Source organism: Stegostoma tigrinum, chromosome 19, assembly GCF_030684315.1.
Source record: "Stegostoma tigrinum isolate sSteTig4 chromosome 19, sSteTig4.hap1, whole genome shotgun sequence".
NCBI classification, from domain to species: Eukaryota; Metazoa; Chordata; class Chondrichthyes; order Orectolobiformes; family Stegostomatidae; genus Stegostoma; species Stegostoma tigrinum.
In genome coordinates, this window is record NC_081372.1 from 3,680,577 (window position 1) to 3,697,137 (window position 16,561).

Consider the following 16,561-nt stretch of genomic DNA (forward strand, 5'->3'; position numbering starts at 1 on the left):
ACAGTGTGTTCATTGTTTTATTTCATTGTAGAAAGATATATTTTACCAATTGAGGCACATTCGTCATTCACCCATGGAACTTGGGTATCGCTGGCTGGGCCCAGCATTTATTGCCCATCGCTTGTTGCCCCTGGAGAAGGTGGGGTGAGCTGCCTTCTTGCACCGCTGCAGTCGTGTGCTGTGGGTTGACCCACCATGCCCTTAGGGAGGGAATTCCAGAAATTTGACTAAGCGACAGTGAAGGAACAGTGATATATATCCGAATCAGGATGGTAAGTGGCTTGAGGCTGTTTGGGTAAATTTGTTATTCTTTTACATCTTGATGGTAGTGATCATGGATTTGGAAGGTGCAGTTTAAGTTTGGTGAATTTCTGCAGTGCATCTTGTGGGTAGTACACACTGCTGCTGCTGAGTGTCGGTGGTGGAGGGAGTGGGATGGTGCCAATCAAGTGGGGGCTGCTTTGTCCTGGATGGTGTTGAGCTTCTTGAGTGCTGTTGGGGCTGTCCCCATCCAGGCAAGTGGGGAGTATTCCATCACACTCCTGGCTTGTGCCTTGTAGATGATGGGACAAGCTTTGTGGAGTCGGGAGGGGAGTTACTCGCTGCAGGATTGCAAGCTTCTTACGTGCTGTTGGAGCCTTATTATTTATATGGTGAGTACAGTTCAGCTTCTGATCCGTAGTAAACCCCAGGACGCTGACAGTGGGAAATACAGTGACAGTGATGCCATTGGATGTTGAGGGGCAGTGTTTAGTCTCTCTTGTTGGAGAAGGTCAATGCCAGGCATTAGTGTAGCATGAATATTACTCGCTACTTGACAAACATGAATCTGATTATAAATCTGGTCATGGACAAGTGAATAAGATAACTTCAGAATTTGAGCCTCATCCAGAGTTCCCTGGATCGTTTTTCAAAGATGTCGTGGAAATCTGGTCCAGGTAGTAATTGTGATATTGTTAGATCCCAGGGCATGTGGTCCTTATTGTTATAGTGCAGTGGGAGCCAATTTCCTCAAATTAAAAATGTTCACACTGGTTGTATGAGAGAATGAAGCCATTGAACCTGTGATCTACAGAAGATTTCACCTGTTTAACATAAACATTAGTCTGTAAATAGGAGGCAGAGAAAAGATTGCGAGAGATTAGTGACTTTCTAGATTTGTAGAAAAGAGGACTCAGAGTAGGATTAGCATTAGAAGTCTTTCCAAAGAATAAAGATCAAAGGAATGAGAAGGAAAAGATTACAGAAAAACATATTTTAGGAGTTTGAAAGGAGCAGTGAATTCAAATGCAGGAATGCTTTCCATAGCGAAGACACCAAAGCAGAGAAAGCCGAAGTTTAATGGGTGAGAAATTGGAGTTTGATGAAGGAACAGCTTTCCAATAATGAACAAGGTCAGCTGGTCACTCCCTGCGTTTGCCCTTAGTTATATGTCCCCTGACTGATTTGTAAATGTCAAGGAATCATCAAAAGGAACTTCAATGGTGTATTATAGAGCTTTTTCAATTTATGTTTGGATGGGAGCTGGTTAATCAATTGCTAGTTAATATATTCCTGTTAGTGGGTAGCTGATCAATGGGCACTTTTTAAAATGGGTGGCTGGCAACCTGTTTAAGGGAGAGTTGGTAATGGGTGGTTGGGTAATAGATTCTGGTCAATGCTTTGGTAGGCAGTTGGCTTTTGGGCATCTGGTTAATGGGAAGCTCATTACTGGCTCCAAAATGATGATGCCAGGTTCTCTGTATGCTGCAGGTCCACTCGATGGAGAAAAAGTTGGATTTCCTGGTGAACATCTACATGCAGCGGATGGGGATCCCACAATCTGAGACTGAGGCCTATTTCATTTCCAAAGAGCCGGACCCAGCTCCCCCGTACCACAGTCCCGTAGACAACCAGGAGCTCTGTGAGAGAAACACAAACACCAACAAGATGTTGCGGTCGTGTAGCCTGACCGCACATAAGACGTACCCCGGACTTGGCATGCCGACGCTGGCTCCAAATGGCTGCCCACCATCAACCTCATCCCACCAACACGCAGCCAATGGCATGGGCCGGCGGAGCCATGACACTCTGACCTTCATGACCTCCCCTGTCGGCGATGGCACGACCTTTGTCAGAATCCCACCCCCACCCTCTGTGTCGCACGAGAAGATCTCGGGACATGGCAGGGGAGGGATGGAATACAGTCGGCACGATGACTATTGCTGCAAGCGTCAAGAGACTTTGTTGAAGGAAAGAGACAGCGACACCTCCATCTCCATTCCGTCCGTGGATCACGAGGAGCTGGAACGCTCCTACAGCGGCTTCAGCATCTCGCAATCAAAGGAGAACCTGGACAACGTCAACAATGCTCCCTACAGTGGGGTTACGCCCTGGTCAAAGGTCAGACTGTACATTGCGGAGGGAGAGTCTGACACAGACTCAGAAGCATGCACCCCATCTGGTCCTCCCCCCAGGTCAGCAACAAGTGAGGGGGTGCACTGTGACTTCACATGGTCCTCATCCAAATAGATGAGGCCTTCATTCATTTGACAAGCAAAAATGACACTGAGAAAGGGGTTACATTCGCAGTCACCGATGATAACAATACTTAATCTTTCTGACAAACACAACAGCAGGGTTGAGGATACATTCGGGGATGTGGTGGTCAGTGGAGGGGGGGTGTTTAGTGTGCAGTTGGAAATTGTGAGCGAGGCCATCAGACCTACCAACTGGAAGATGCTGAGCCCACTTAGGCTCTCAATGGACTCCCGAGGTGGCTACCACTGCCATTCCTTGAAATCGCTCCCAATCGGCTGCTCACACCGCGTCAGGCAGATGTTGTTCTGAAACTGATGAAGCATTGGCCTGAGGCCCAGAAAGAAACTGAGCCTGGCTCCCATTTGTTCACCGTGTCATCAAGCTTGTGACCAATGAATGTATGTTGAACACCTTCCCAGTGTCAGTTGTAGCTGACCAAAAAACAAAAGAGGGAGAGAGAAAGAGTGACTCCTGGAAAAGGAGAGAATCTTTGGGAAGGTGGGGTGGTGAATAAGCACTGAATAATGCAAGTATTTAAATGGGCCGTAACAGAAGCAGGATGGGTAAAATGACGGTGACAGGTTATTTATAAATAAGAGAAGGGAGATGGGCCTCAACCCTTGATGTCATATGACTGTAGGACATTATTGAGGAAGGCTGTGTTTGGAACAGGGTAAAAGCATGTTTTGTTTACTATTATTGCATTCTTAGATATTTTCTAACCAAAAACGTGCTCAAACATTGTTTTGTGTTACTCTAAAAAGATTTAGCTGTTTGGGTTGGGTGAGAGGATCTTTCTGGAGTTAGGGGAGCATGTTGGTAGGTGAAAATGGAGGCAGGAAGGCAGCCAGCCCTTTTGTGAGAAGCTTTTCCTGACAGTGGGATTGTGTGAATATCCTTCAAGGAATAAACCCTTCCCAGAACATGCTTTCTGAGTTTGATCCTGAAGAGCTTTGGTCAGAATTTTAGATTTTAACTGATACTCAACAATATGAGTATCTGAAACAAGACAAGACCATTTTAGCCTATTGAATCTACCATACCCATGCCCGGTCTCTAGTTCACGGCTCCCCCTCCCCAACTATAAACTAAGTGGGCCCTCAGTGCAAGGAGCACTGAGTTCTTTTTGAGCCATCCTGTTCATATCTTCTAACTCTTAATCCCCCTTTTGCAAACAGATTTGGCCCTCACATTATAGGTATATTTTGTCTTTGAATCAGTGCTCCCTCAGTGTCTTGCCCAGTGCCTTGTTCCCACTGTTTGGGTAGAATATGGCTGAGTTGATGGGTTTGATCCCTCCACAGGCTGGCCACGTGTCTCAAAATTATCTTCATATGTAAGTTAAAATAGGAGAGGACTTGTTGGTTGCGTCCGTCCCTGTATTACCCTGAAAGTGGCACTGCAGGGGGCGTGATGCACAGCTGAGTATCTTGGTTGTGGGTACTTAAATCTGGGCCTTGTCCGCACCTTAAGGGAAACCATTTAGGCTTCGGCTGCCTCTGTGTGTAAAGGTTTTGGGTTCGAATCCTATTGCAGGATCTGAACAAAAACAGTTACAGCCTGGCATTTCTGTTCTCTACGACAGGGAGGATTGCTGCACTTTAGCTAAAATATGAAATGGAAGGCTTGTCTGTCCGCACAGGTGGATGTAAAAGACCCCACAGCATTGTTTTCAGAAGCTGAAGGGGGAGTTCAAGTTGAAGGCCAATATCAATCCTCCCGGTAGCTCCGCTGATAAACGCATTATTCAATCATCATCATGTTACTGCCTGTGGGAGCTTACTGTGCACCGTGTTTCTCACAGGAATCGCTACACTTAAAAAAGGACTCAGTGGCTGTAAAGCAATTTGCAAACTCTATAGTTCTGACAGGCACTATACAAATGCAAGTTTCATGTTGGAAGGGAAGCTGGTCATCAGGCACACTATTTCTTGTTGGGTTTATTCCTCCAGGTTTCAATGTATGGTCACTCTCCCACAGCGCCTTCTCAAAGTCAACTGGACTTGAATATACAGGCATTAGCCTCAAGTGACTGCACATCGACACTCTCTCCTCTTTTTAGAATTGATGAATGAAAATCTACAACAAGAATGCTAAGTTCATGTCGCCGTGACTTTTCATAGGATTGTGCCATTGTTACAGCAAAAAGGAAGGCCATGTGGCCCATCCAGTTCCTGCTGCTTCCCCCCATCTCCCCCGAGGAGCAATATACATCCTGCTGCTTCCCTGCCCTCTCCCCATTCCTCCTGTTCTGATATTTTGAGAATGTGGAGGGATTTGCAGTTCAGGAGGAGGCCAATCTTCCTGTCGTGCTTGTTTCTCGGCTGGCACAGGCCACCCTGCCCAGTCCCGCTTCCCAGCACTATGCCCCTTCAGGCTACAGGATGGCAGCTGCATTTGCAGACACCCTTTAAATAAGTTGGAGGTGTGAGCTGAGTTCCAGCAGTGAATACCAAACCCTCTACCACCCTCTGGCTCAGATTTTTGAGTTTAGGAGTTGGGACATCAGGTTGAGATTGTACAGGAATCAGTGAAGCCTCTTCTGGAGCACTGTGCCCAGGTCTGGTCGCCCTGTTAAAGGAAGGATATTATTAAGCTGGAGAGCGTTCAGAAGAGATTTACCAGGATGTTGCGGGGTATGGAAGGTTTGAGGGAGAGGCTGGGACTTTTTTCCACCAGAGTGTAGGAGTTTGAGGGCTGGCCTTATCCAGGTTTATAAAATCATGAGGGGTGTAGATAAGGTGATTGGCAGGTGTATTTTCCCTCATGTAGGGATTTCAAGACTAGGGGCACATTTTTAAGGTGGCAGGAGAAAGATTTAAAAGAAAGACATGAGGCATAACCTTTTTATGCGGCAAATAGTTCATGTGTGGAGTGAACCTCTAGAGGTTTAGGTAGATGTGGATATAGTTACAATCTTTAAAAGGTATTTGTGTAAGTATGTGAATAGGAAAGGTTTGGAGGGATTTGTGCCAGGAGCAGGCAAGCGGGATTAGTTTGATTTGGGAACGTGGGTGGCATGGACATGGTGGACTGAAGGGTCTGTTCCCGTGCTGTGTGATTCTGTGACTCTGAGGGAAAAGAAATTCTTCAGCTCCCCTTGACTCCATTTTCTCGGCAAATGCCCTTCAATTCCAGGAGACTCCAGGCCGACTGGAAGTTTTCACAAGAACGGGAAAAAGCAGAATACTACTTGGCCAAGTTTTTTTGCTGATATTTGACAGTGAGACGTGTCTATCCTGTTTGGTTTGAGCAGCATTCCTGGGCTGACTGCCATGGACAGATACACCTTTGATGCTAACAATGTCAGTCTGGCCTGGCAAAACTCAACCTTTGTGTCACAGCCCATAGGCATAAGGCTGTGTTTTAAGATACTTTCATGTTACAATGTTGAAGGCAACCATTGATGCATATTTCATCTCTTGCCTTGTTCATCTTCCCACCACTTAGCTGAGTTTATAAACAAAGTGAACGGTGCTTTTTGTTGCAGAAGAATGGACAAGACGATTTTGGGAAAGTGGGTAGGAATGTTACAGTGAATGAAACATAAGGAATACGATGGTGACAGGTTAGAGTCTGTGACAAAACGGATTGCAGGTTCAATATGTTGCAGAGAAATACACAGCTATTCTCTTTGATGGGACAATGGGAAAATGAGATACAATTGAAAGGTGAGAGCGATTAAATGTTGATTGTTGAGGGATTTGTATATCTTTCTGTACAAAATTGGGCAACTTAGCTTTCAGGTTCAGCGCATAAGTCAACATTCTGGGGGTTACCATTGACCAGGAGTGGAACCAGAGAATTGTATGGCACAGGAGCAGGTCCTTAAGCCCATGATGTTGTGCTGAGTGTGATGCCAAATTGAGCCAATCCCTCTGCCTGCCGTGGCCCATATTCCTCCATTCCTTACATATTCATGTGTTTATCTAAAAGTCCCTTAGGTGGCCCTATTGTACCTGCCACCACTCTCTGTGTAAAAAACTTGCCCCTCACATCTCCTTTGAACTTGTCCCCTCTCACCTTAAATGCATGCTCCCTGATAATAGACATTTCAGCTCTGGGGAAAAAATTCTGACAGCCAACTCTATCTATGCATCTCAATTTTACAGACTTCTTTCAAGTCTCCCCTCAGCCTCTGCTGCTCCAGAGAAAACAACCTGAGTTTTTCTTGCCTCTCCTTATAGCTCACACCCTCGACTCCAGCAATCTGTGTGTCATCTGTAAACTTACTAACCCACCTGACTACATTTTCATCCAAGCCATTTATATAAAACACAAGCAGCAGAGGTCCCAGTAGAGATTCCTGCGGAACACCACTAGTCCTGGACCACCAGCCAGAAAAACACCCTTACACCACTACTCTCTGCCTTCTTTGAGCAAACAAACTCTGAATCCAAGCAGCCAAGTCACTGTGGATCCCATGCAACCTAATCTTCTGGATGAGCCTATCATGAGGGACCTTGTCAAAAGCCTGACTGAAATCCATGTAGACAACACCCTCACCCTCAATCATCTTAGTCACTTCCTCAAAAAACTCAGTCAAGTTAGTAAGACATGACCTGCCCCACAGAAAGCCATGCTGACCGTCCCCACTTTTCCAAATGTGCATAAATCCTATCCCTAAGAATTCTCTCCAATAGCTTCTCAACCCCTGATCTGTGACTCACTGGTCTGTAGTTCCCTGGATTATCCTTATTTCCCTTCTTGAACAGAGAAACAACATTGGATACTCACATATAAATCCTAAGGCTGTAAGGGAAAGTCTGTGGCTGGGATTTCTCCTAGTAACTCACCTCCTAACTCCCCAAAGCCTGTCCACAATCTACGAGGCACAAGACAGGAGTGTGATGGGATACTCCCCTTTTGCCTGGATGGGTGTAGCTCCAACAACACTCAAATAGCTTGACACCATCCAGGACAAAGTAGGCCATTTGATCAACAGTACCTTTCTTGCCTTCAGTGAGTAGTCCCTCCACCAATGGTGCTCAGTAGCAACAGTGTGTACTATCAACAAGATGCACTGCAGAAATTCACCAAAGACCCCCAGACCACACTTTCCATACCCATGACCACTTCTGTCTAGAGGGCAAAAGGCAACAGATACATGGCAACATGACCACCTTCAAAGTGCCCCTCATCATCTTGACTTGGAAATATATTATCATTCTTTCACTGTTGCTGAGCCAAAATCCTGCAACTCCATCCCTAACACCATTGTTAGTCAATCTTCAGCACATGGACTGCAGCAGTTCCAGAAGGCAGCTCACCACCATCTGCCCCATGAATAGAGAAACAAAGGAAAAGCTGGGATGGCAACTGGAATGTTGGTCTTTTGGGAGAGGTGTGGGAGTAGAATAGTGATATGGACTAAGCCCAACACAGGTGTATGCCATTTGGTCCATTGTGTCTATGCTAGCTCTTTGCAAGAGAGATTCAGCTAGACCAGTGCCTCCTCTCTTCCCCACAGCCTTTCAATTTTTTTTCTTCAGATACATTCATTAGAATCATAGAATCCATACAGTGCGGAAACAGGCCATTCAGCCCAACAAGTTCACACAATCCTACCTATCCCTGAAACCCTGCATTTCCCATGACTAATCCACCTAACCCACACATTCCCTGGATACTCTGGGCCATTTAGCGAGGCGAAACTGCCTTACCTGCACACCTTTACCCAATTCCTTTTGAAACGAATGACTGAACCTACCTGCACCACACCTTAAGGCAGCCCATTCCTGATCTTAACCATTCATTTTATAAGGAAAGGTTTTCTTCATATTGCCATAAGATGATAAGAAACAGGAACAGGAGGAGGCCATTCAGTCCCTGGAGCCTGCCACACCATTTAATAGGATCGTGGCTGATCCGACATTCCTCACGCCCACTTTTCTGTCCTTTCCCCATAACCCTTGGTTCCCTGACTGGTCAAGAATCTATCCAGCACAGCCTTAAATGTACACAAGGACCCTTCCCCCACAGCTCTCTCTGGTAAGGAGTCCCAAAGACTCAATCCTCAGAAGAAATTCCTCCTCATCCTTAGCATTTAAGTGGAGGTGATGACCTAGTGGTATTACCACTGGACTGCTAACCCAGAGATACAGGTAATGTTCAGGGGACCCAGGTTCGAAAGGCGCCACAGCAGATGATAGAATTTGAATTTGATAACAATATGATTGAGGTTCGATAGGAAACATCCATCTGGTTCACTAACATTCTCTAGGAAACGAAGTCTGCCATTCTTTACCTGGGCTGATCTACATGTGACTTCAGCAATGTGGTCAACTCTTAACTACAGTACGGATTTCCCTACTCTTATATTGAAATCTCCTTGAAATAAGGGCCATTACCCTTCCTGATTACCTGCTGCCCCTGTGTGCGAGCTTTGTGTGTTTTATGCAAAAGTTCCCCACATGCCCCTTTATGTTTCAGCTTTCTACAATTTCTCTTCACTTATATAATATTCTGTTCCTGTTTCCAAAATGAGCAACTTCATATTTTCCCATATTATACTCCTTTTTCCAACACTTTGGTCCTTTACTTAAACTATCAATATCTCTCTAAACTTTCTGTCTCTCTCAGAGCCTGTCTTTCCACCTATTTTTGCATCATCTGCAAATTTGGCTAAAGGACATTCACTTTGTTCCTCCAAGTCATTAATAAATGTCGTAAACAGTTGTGGTCCCGGCACTAATCCCTGTGGAACCCACTAGTCATGGGTTGCCAAACTGGAAAAGAACCCTTTATCACAGAAAGCTAGCACACAGGGGCAGCAGGTAAGCAGGAAGGGTAATGGCCCTTATTTCAAGAAGATTGCAATATAAGAGTAGGGAAATCCATACTGTAGTTAAGAGTTGACCACATTGCTGAAGTCACATGTAGATCAGCCCAGGTGAAGAATAGCAGATTTCCTTTATCTCCACTCGCTGTTTCCTACCTGTCAACTAATTTTCTATCCATGCCAATAAGCTAACTCCAACATCATGTGAAAATCATTTGCCAGTCATCTAAAATTTGTTTCCTCTGGGTCTTAACTATTTCACTAATGGGAACAGCTTCTCCGTCTCCATTCTGTCCAGACTACTTATGACTTTGTACATCTCAATCAAATCTACAATCAACCTTCTCTACTCCAAGTAGAGCAGGCTCCAATCTATCTACAACACTGAAGCAACACCCCCGCCCCCAAATCACTGGAATCATTCTCATAAATCCTTTCTGCAGTTTATCTTCTAACTCATTTGTGAAGTGTGCTCAGAGCTGGACACAATACTCCAGTTGATCCTGAACCAGAGTTTCACGCAACCTTAACATAACTTCCTCACTTTTGTACTCTGTGTCTTCCATATATAAAGCCAAGGATCCCCAAAGGCCTTTATAATCTGTCTTCAATAATTAATGCACATATATACCCAGATCCCTCTGCTCCTGAGCCCCATTTGAATTTACCCTCTACTTTTCAGCCCCTCCTTGTTTTTCCTATCAAAATATTTTACTCCACACTTCTTTATGCTAAATTTTATGTGCCATATGCCTACCCATTCTATCACAATTTGTTCTCTTGAAGTCTATGAACGTAGAAAGGGGAGTCAGCCACTTGGCCTCTCGAGCCTGATCCACCATTCAATGGTTGATCTGTGTCCTAACTCCATATACCTGCCTTTGGCCCATATACCTTAATAAAACTTTGCTTAGCGAAAATTTACTTATCTCAGATTTTAAACTAACAACTGATCTAGCTTAAACTGCCATTTGTGGAAGAGAGTTCCGAAACTCTCCCAGCCTTTGTGTGTAGAAGTACTTCTTTACATCTCTCCTGATCTGTCTAGCCCTATACTTTAGACAATGCCCCATTTCTAGAATTTCCAACCAGTGAAAATAATGTATCGTTATCTACCCCAACCTTGTCACAGTTGACAATTGCTCTGAGTACAACGTCACAGTAAATGTTGACATTCTGCCTTGTATGTCCAAGTTGAGGTCATTAATATGGATAAGGATAAACAGTGGACCTTGTACTAACTCTGGAAAACCAAAGTACAGACTGCTTTCCAGTCCTGAAAACAGCCATTCATCCCAACTCCATTTCTCATCCCATTTGATATGAGGGTGAAAGTAAACACTGTTGTACGGCTGTAATTGTACATGCCTTTCATGAGACTGTACCTGGGACTCTGTAAACTTCTATCTCTTTAATCAGGTTTCTTTGTCTTGGAAAGAATGCATCAAAAACTCACTATATTTTTTCCTGACATGAAGGGTTTATTCTTTCGGAAGAGACTGACTACAATGGGTGTGTAATTTTTAGAACTTAGAGACATAAGTGATTTGAAACATGTAAATGATGTGATTGAATAGATACGAAATGGTTGTTCCTCTGAGAGTCTAGAATTGAGGCTAGAGCCTCACGTTGACCATTTTTGACTGAGATAAGGAGGAGGTTCCTCACTCAGAGGATGGTGAACCTCTGGAATTCTGTGTCCCATAGGACTTGTGACTGCTCAGTTGTTGATTATGCTCATCTCCAAGGTGAAAGGAAATGGGAATCAGGGCTGGTCCAACCTCAACTTCGAGAGCCACTGTTCTACTTCGTCTGTTATATTCACAAATACTTTCATATCCCCTTGGTTGGTCAGTTTGTTAACAAGCAGCAGATTGGACAAGAACAGAGTGGGTGGGTCAGCAAAGGTGCAGGAGGGACGGAACATTTTGAGGAAAGGGTAAAAGTGAAGAAGTGAGGGATGTGCAGAGGGAGCGCCCAGCCAAGGGGCAGACAGCTTTTCGCTGAACAGATACACTTTGTGCCTATCCTCTGTAATGCTTCCGTGCAAGCCTCTTAAACCACTGGAAATCCTGCAATAGTGCACATTACAAATATCATCAATTTACCATCAGAATGATAAACATGAACCCTCTCTGTTAGGATGCATCAGTATCAGAATTAGTGCAAGAAGGCCACTTGGCCATTTGAGCCTGCTCCACAAATCAATAAGATCCTAGCTGATCTGACTATGACCTCAACTCCATTCAGACTTCTGCCTAGAATTACCTAAAAGCCATAGTGAGGAGGGCATGACTGTTCCTGGTGCATTAATGTATATGGCATCCTGTTTTGAACAGTGGATTTGACAGAATAGACTCAAGCTACAAACACACACTTGATCTCGCTAACCCATGTCATGCACAAACACACTCCCGCTAATGCCCGCACTAACACACACACTCAAAGCATATTAATTACCTTAACGTACAAACACAGGTATACACGCACTCACACACACGCTTATTTTGCACACACTAGCATATGCACTGATCCCAGACTCTCATTCACCGTGGTCACTCACCTACACATATTCACACACTTACTCAACTGACCATGTTCACTATTATAGAACTTGTCAAATTCTGTCCTGTCCGTACTGCAGCATCAGTTTATTGAGTAGGAATCAGAAAATGTTTTGAAGATAAAATGAACTCTAATTTCTGAGTGAATCCAGCATTGTCAAGGTTAATGGTCAGCATCCTACCTGCTGATGGTTTATGGACTGCATGCTGTTTAAAAAGTGGGTGAGTGAATTTTCACTGTTTTAACCTACTTTTAAAAAGATTGATAAATGCATAGAGTTAGTTACCACGATGAGACTCCAGGACATTGGTTGGTGAATGTTTCCTGTTAAAATGGTCCCACTCCTTCTTACTGATATTATAAAGCAATACACATACTTCAGAATCCACCCAATGATGCACAGAAATGTAATCAAAAATTGTGAAACCAATATCCTCCATATATCATGACCATAGACCAGGGCAACGGATCAAAGCTGGACTCTAACCAGAATTTAACTGAGGGCTGAAACTTCTGGCTTCTAAATGCAGAATTCAGTTTTAATGCAATAGCAGGTATTTCTTTATTCTATATATAAACCACCCAAAGCCATAGGTTAGATTCCAGGCTTTAAAGTCACTTCTGGGATTGTGTTATTTTGTACAGAAACCACCTGAACTCCTCACTTCGATTCCAGCCCTGCATCTCACTCTCTGGCTGCCCTGGTAATTCTTGATTCAATTCTGTTGGGTTCTGATGATTTGCCACCCCATCACCACCACCCTGCGCCTGCCCATTCACTCTGTTCAGGTCAAATTTATATGAGATCAAATCTCTGAGAGCTTTCGAGAGTGAGAGTTGCTGAGAGGATATTGCATGAATTCACAGAGCTGAACATGAATCAGTGTAATTACAGTTTTAACAATGAGTATGATATTCTGGTGCGCATGTGCACACACACACACACACATACACACACACATACACGCACACATTCCAGTGTTACTTTCAAATAATTGATTGTATTTATAAAATTTAATTAAGAAATTGTTCAATTATATGCAGAGATCGACTGAAAATGATACTTCTTTATCTTATTTCCTAACCCAGATCTTTTTACTCTGAAAGGTAATCATTTAAACAAGATATTTATCTGAACTTTTACAATTTGTATAATTTGCATTCTCTTACATGGCTAAGCTTGTTTCGAGACAGTGGCAGATATAACAGAAGATCACCTTGATATGATTGTACATTAAATCCAGAAGGATCAGAAACTTGCTCACATCGAGGGTGTTGAATACAAAATTTACCCTCTTTGTTACAAAGTCATGAAGCACTGGTTGTAATTCATGAGGTGAGGGGAAGCTACTGATGGAATTTAAACTAATTGCCAGAAAGTGTTGGATCAAGTTAATTAGACAGGAACCTGCAATTAAATTTAATTTGTTTGGATGATGATTGACTGTATGCGAGTTTGACTGTAAGTTTGTTAAGATTCCATGAATTATATATTATTAAATAAACGGTATGCACTGATTATAAAGCCCAGGCCAACTCTGCCTGATCAGTGGGACCACCAGTACTTATTTTCCACTTTAATGTTGCACAGAGGACTACTTGTTTTTTTTGTTCACAATTTTGTCTGGTGTTGCTTCTCTGTCTCTCGCTGGCTTCATATTTTTCTCACTGTGTCTGTCACACCTTTCTACTGATCCCTGCAGTAATATTATTATAACATGTACTACAGAAATTGACCAAAGCTCCTCAAACAGCACTTTACAGTCCCACTATCACTTCCTTCTGGGAAGACAAGGGGCAGCAGATATATAGGAGCATCATCCCCTGCAAGTTCCCCTCCAAGCCACTCACCATGCTGACTTGGAAATATATCGCAGTTCCCTCATTGTTGCTGGGTCAAAATATCTGGAATTCCCTCCCTTAAGGGCATTGTGGGCCAACCCACAGCACATGGACTGCAGTGATTCTAGATGGCAACTCCTGACTGCCTTCTCAGAAAGTAATTACAGATAGGCAATAAATACTGGCCAGCCAGGGATGCCCAAGTCCCATGAACAAATATTAAAGAAAGCCCCTCTCATACAAAGAGAAAGTGATATTAAAGCTGGCTAAGAAATCTATGTCATGTGATTGGAACAGGATAGAGTCATTAGATGCTTAGTCAATTCAAGCATTACAATTTTATTCAACAATATTGAACATTTGCCACTAACATACAGCACTGTTATATATAATTACATTCACTGGGGTCACAACTTACTTGGGTGACATGCTGCAAATCCAGCCCTGCTATTCCCAGAGTCACCACAAATGTTAGATTTTAAAGTAAGTAGACAAAATCCCCCAATTTACGTGATTTTCAGACCCAGCTTGGACCAGGTTTCTGTAAAGGAATTACTGTTTATTACAAGTAATGAGACACTAGTCACATGTAAACAATCATAAACCATGACATTCAACACCGAAACAAAAATCCCCTTATACCATCCACCTGCTATATATATGTATACGCTTCCATTGATTTTCAACAGGCCCAGGGGTCACTTCATTTGTAAAATGTCTCTAACTTATTAATGAAAAGTCACAGCTTACAGCCACTGCTGAAGGAATGATAAACTGGTTTTCTTCAGGCTTGACTGCAGAGAACAGAGAGATCACCCTGAGCAGGAAGAGATCAATTTCCTTCTCTGTATCTAGTTCCGAGTCCTAAGCTATTCATTTATCTGACAGCCAATCACATGGCTTTTGGCAAGTAACTAGCTTTTAACATCAATAACTAGTTACTAGTCCATAGACCAAGAAAACATGTGGTTACCAGTCAGATTGCCACCTGAATATGGAGCCCGTCGTCTCCAGTTCATCTGTAACTACTTCAATTACTGCTTGTTCCAGCAGCTGTTTAAACAATGCTTGCCATGAGGGTCAGGTGACCTACTTATCAAAATGTGCAGCAATCCTTTAAAACACCAATAAAAACCAAAAGTACTGTAGATGCTGTAAATCAGGAACAAAAACAAAGTTGCTGGAAAAGCTCAGCAGGTCTGGCAGCATCTGTGTAGGAGAACACAGTTAAAATTTTGGGTCCGGTGACCCTTTCCTCAGAACCTTCCTCAGAACCTCAGAACTCCTCATTTTTCTAAATTCCATCGAGTATAACCCCAGGGTCCTCAACTGCTTGTCAAATGAGAAACCTTCATTCCCTTCCAATGCCACCCATCTTTCCTGAGATACGAGGCCCAATACTGCTCACAATATTCCAAATATGATCCGATCAGAGCATTGCACAGCTTCGACAGTACATCTCTGCTCCTGTATTCTCGCCTTCTTGAAATAAATGTCAACATTTCACTTGCCTTCGTTACTGCCAACTGAACCTGCAAGTTAACTTTAAGGGAATCCTTAAGAGAACCAGGACCCCCACGTCCCTTTGTGTTTCATCTTTGCAAAGACGTACCTTGTTTAGAAAATATGTGTCTATTCTTCCTACAAAAGGACATGACCTCATACTCCATTCCCCAACCCCGCACGGCCCGTTTCTATCTCCTTCCCAAAATCCACAAACCTGCCTGCCCTGGTCGACCCATCGTCTCAGCCTGCTCCTGCCCCACCGAACTCGTCTCCACCTATCTGGACTCCATTTTCTCCCCTTTGGTCCAGGAACTCCCCACCTACGTCCGTGACACCACCCACGCCCTCCACCTCCTCCAGGACTTCCAATTCCCTGGCCCCCAACACCTCATATTCACCATGGACGTCCAGTCCCTGTACACCTGCATTCCGCATGGAGATGGCCTCAAGGCCCTCCGCTTCTTCCTATCCCGCAGGCCCGACCAGTCCCCCTCCACCGACGCACTCATCCACCTAGCTGAACTCGTCCTCACACTCAACAACTTCTCTTTTGACTCCTCCCACTTCCTACAGACTAAGGGGGTGGCCATGGGCACCCGCATGGGCCCCAGCTATGCCTGCCTCTTTGTAGGTTACGTGGAACAGTCCCTCTTCCGCACCTACACAGGCCCCAAACCCCACCTCTTCCTCCGGTACATTGATGACTGTATTGGCGCCGCCTCTTTCTCCCCAGAGGAGCTCGAACAGTTCATCCACTTCGCCAACACCTTCCACCCCAACCTTCAGTTCACCTGGGCCATCTCCAGCACATCCCTCACCTTCCTGGACCTCTCAGCCTCCATCTCAGGCAACCAGCTTGTAACTGATGTCCATTTCAAGCCCACCGACTCCCACAGCTACCTAGAATACACCTCCTCCCACCCACCCTCCTGCAAAAATTCCATCCCCTATTCCCAATTCCTCCGCCTCCGCCGCATCTGCTCCCACGATAAGACATTCCACTCCCGCACATCCCAGATGTCCAAGTTCTTTAAGGACCGCAACTATCCCCCCACAGTGATCGAGAACGCCCTTGACCGCGTCTCCCGTATTTCCCGCAACACATCCTTCACACCCCGCCCCCGCCACAACCGCCCAAAGAGGATCCCCCTCGTTCTCACACACCACCCTACCAACCTCCGGATTCTACGCATTATCCTCCGACACTTCCGCCATTTACAATCCGACCCCACCACCCAAGACATTTTTCCATCCCCTCCCCTGTCAGCTTTCCGGAGAGACCACTCTCTCTGTGACTTCCTTGTTCACTCCACACTGCCCTCCAACCCCACCACACCCGGCACCTTC

At 44.5% G+C, this 16,561-nt stretch overlaps 1 protein-coding gene across 4 annotated transcripts in view; it reads left to right on the forward strand.

Moving 5' to 3' along the window:
* The window catches only part of LOC125461558 (potassium voltage-gated channel subfamily KQT member 2), a 283,167-nt gene that overhangs the window by 240,615 nt on the left and 25,991 nt on the right, over nt 1–16,561 (forward strand). For 3 of the 4 annotated variants that reach the window (XM_059652713.1, XM_059652708.1, XM_059652709.1), the window contains one exon: nt 1,753–8,788. The exons of the other annotated variant lie outside the window; for it this stretch is intronic. In XM_059652713.1, the coding sequence (XP_059508696.1) occupies nt 1,753–2,511 (759 nt within the window). In that variant the 3' untranslated portion in view covers nt 2,512–8,788. Of the gene's footprint in view, nt 1–1,752; nt 8,789–16,561 lie in introns of those variants that run through there. 4 annotated transcript variants of the gene reach the window in all.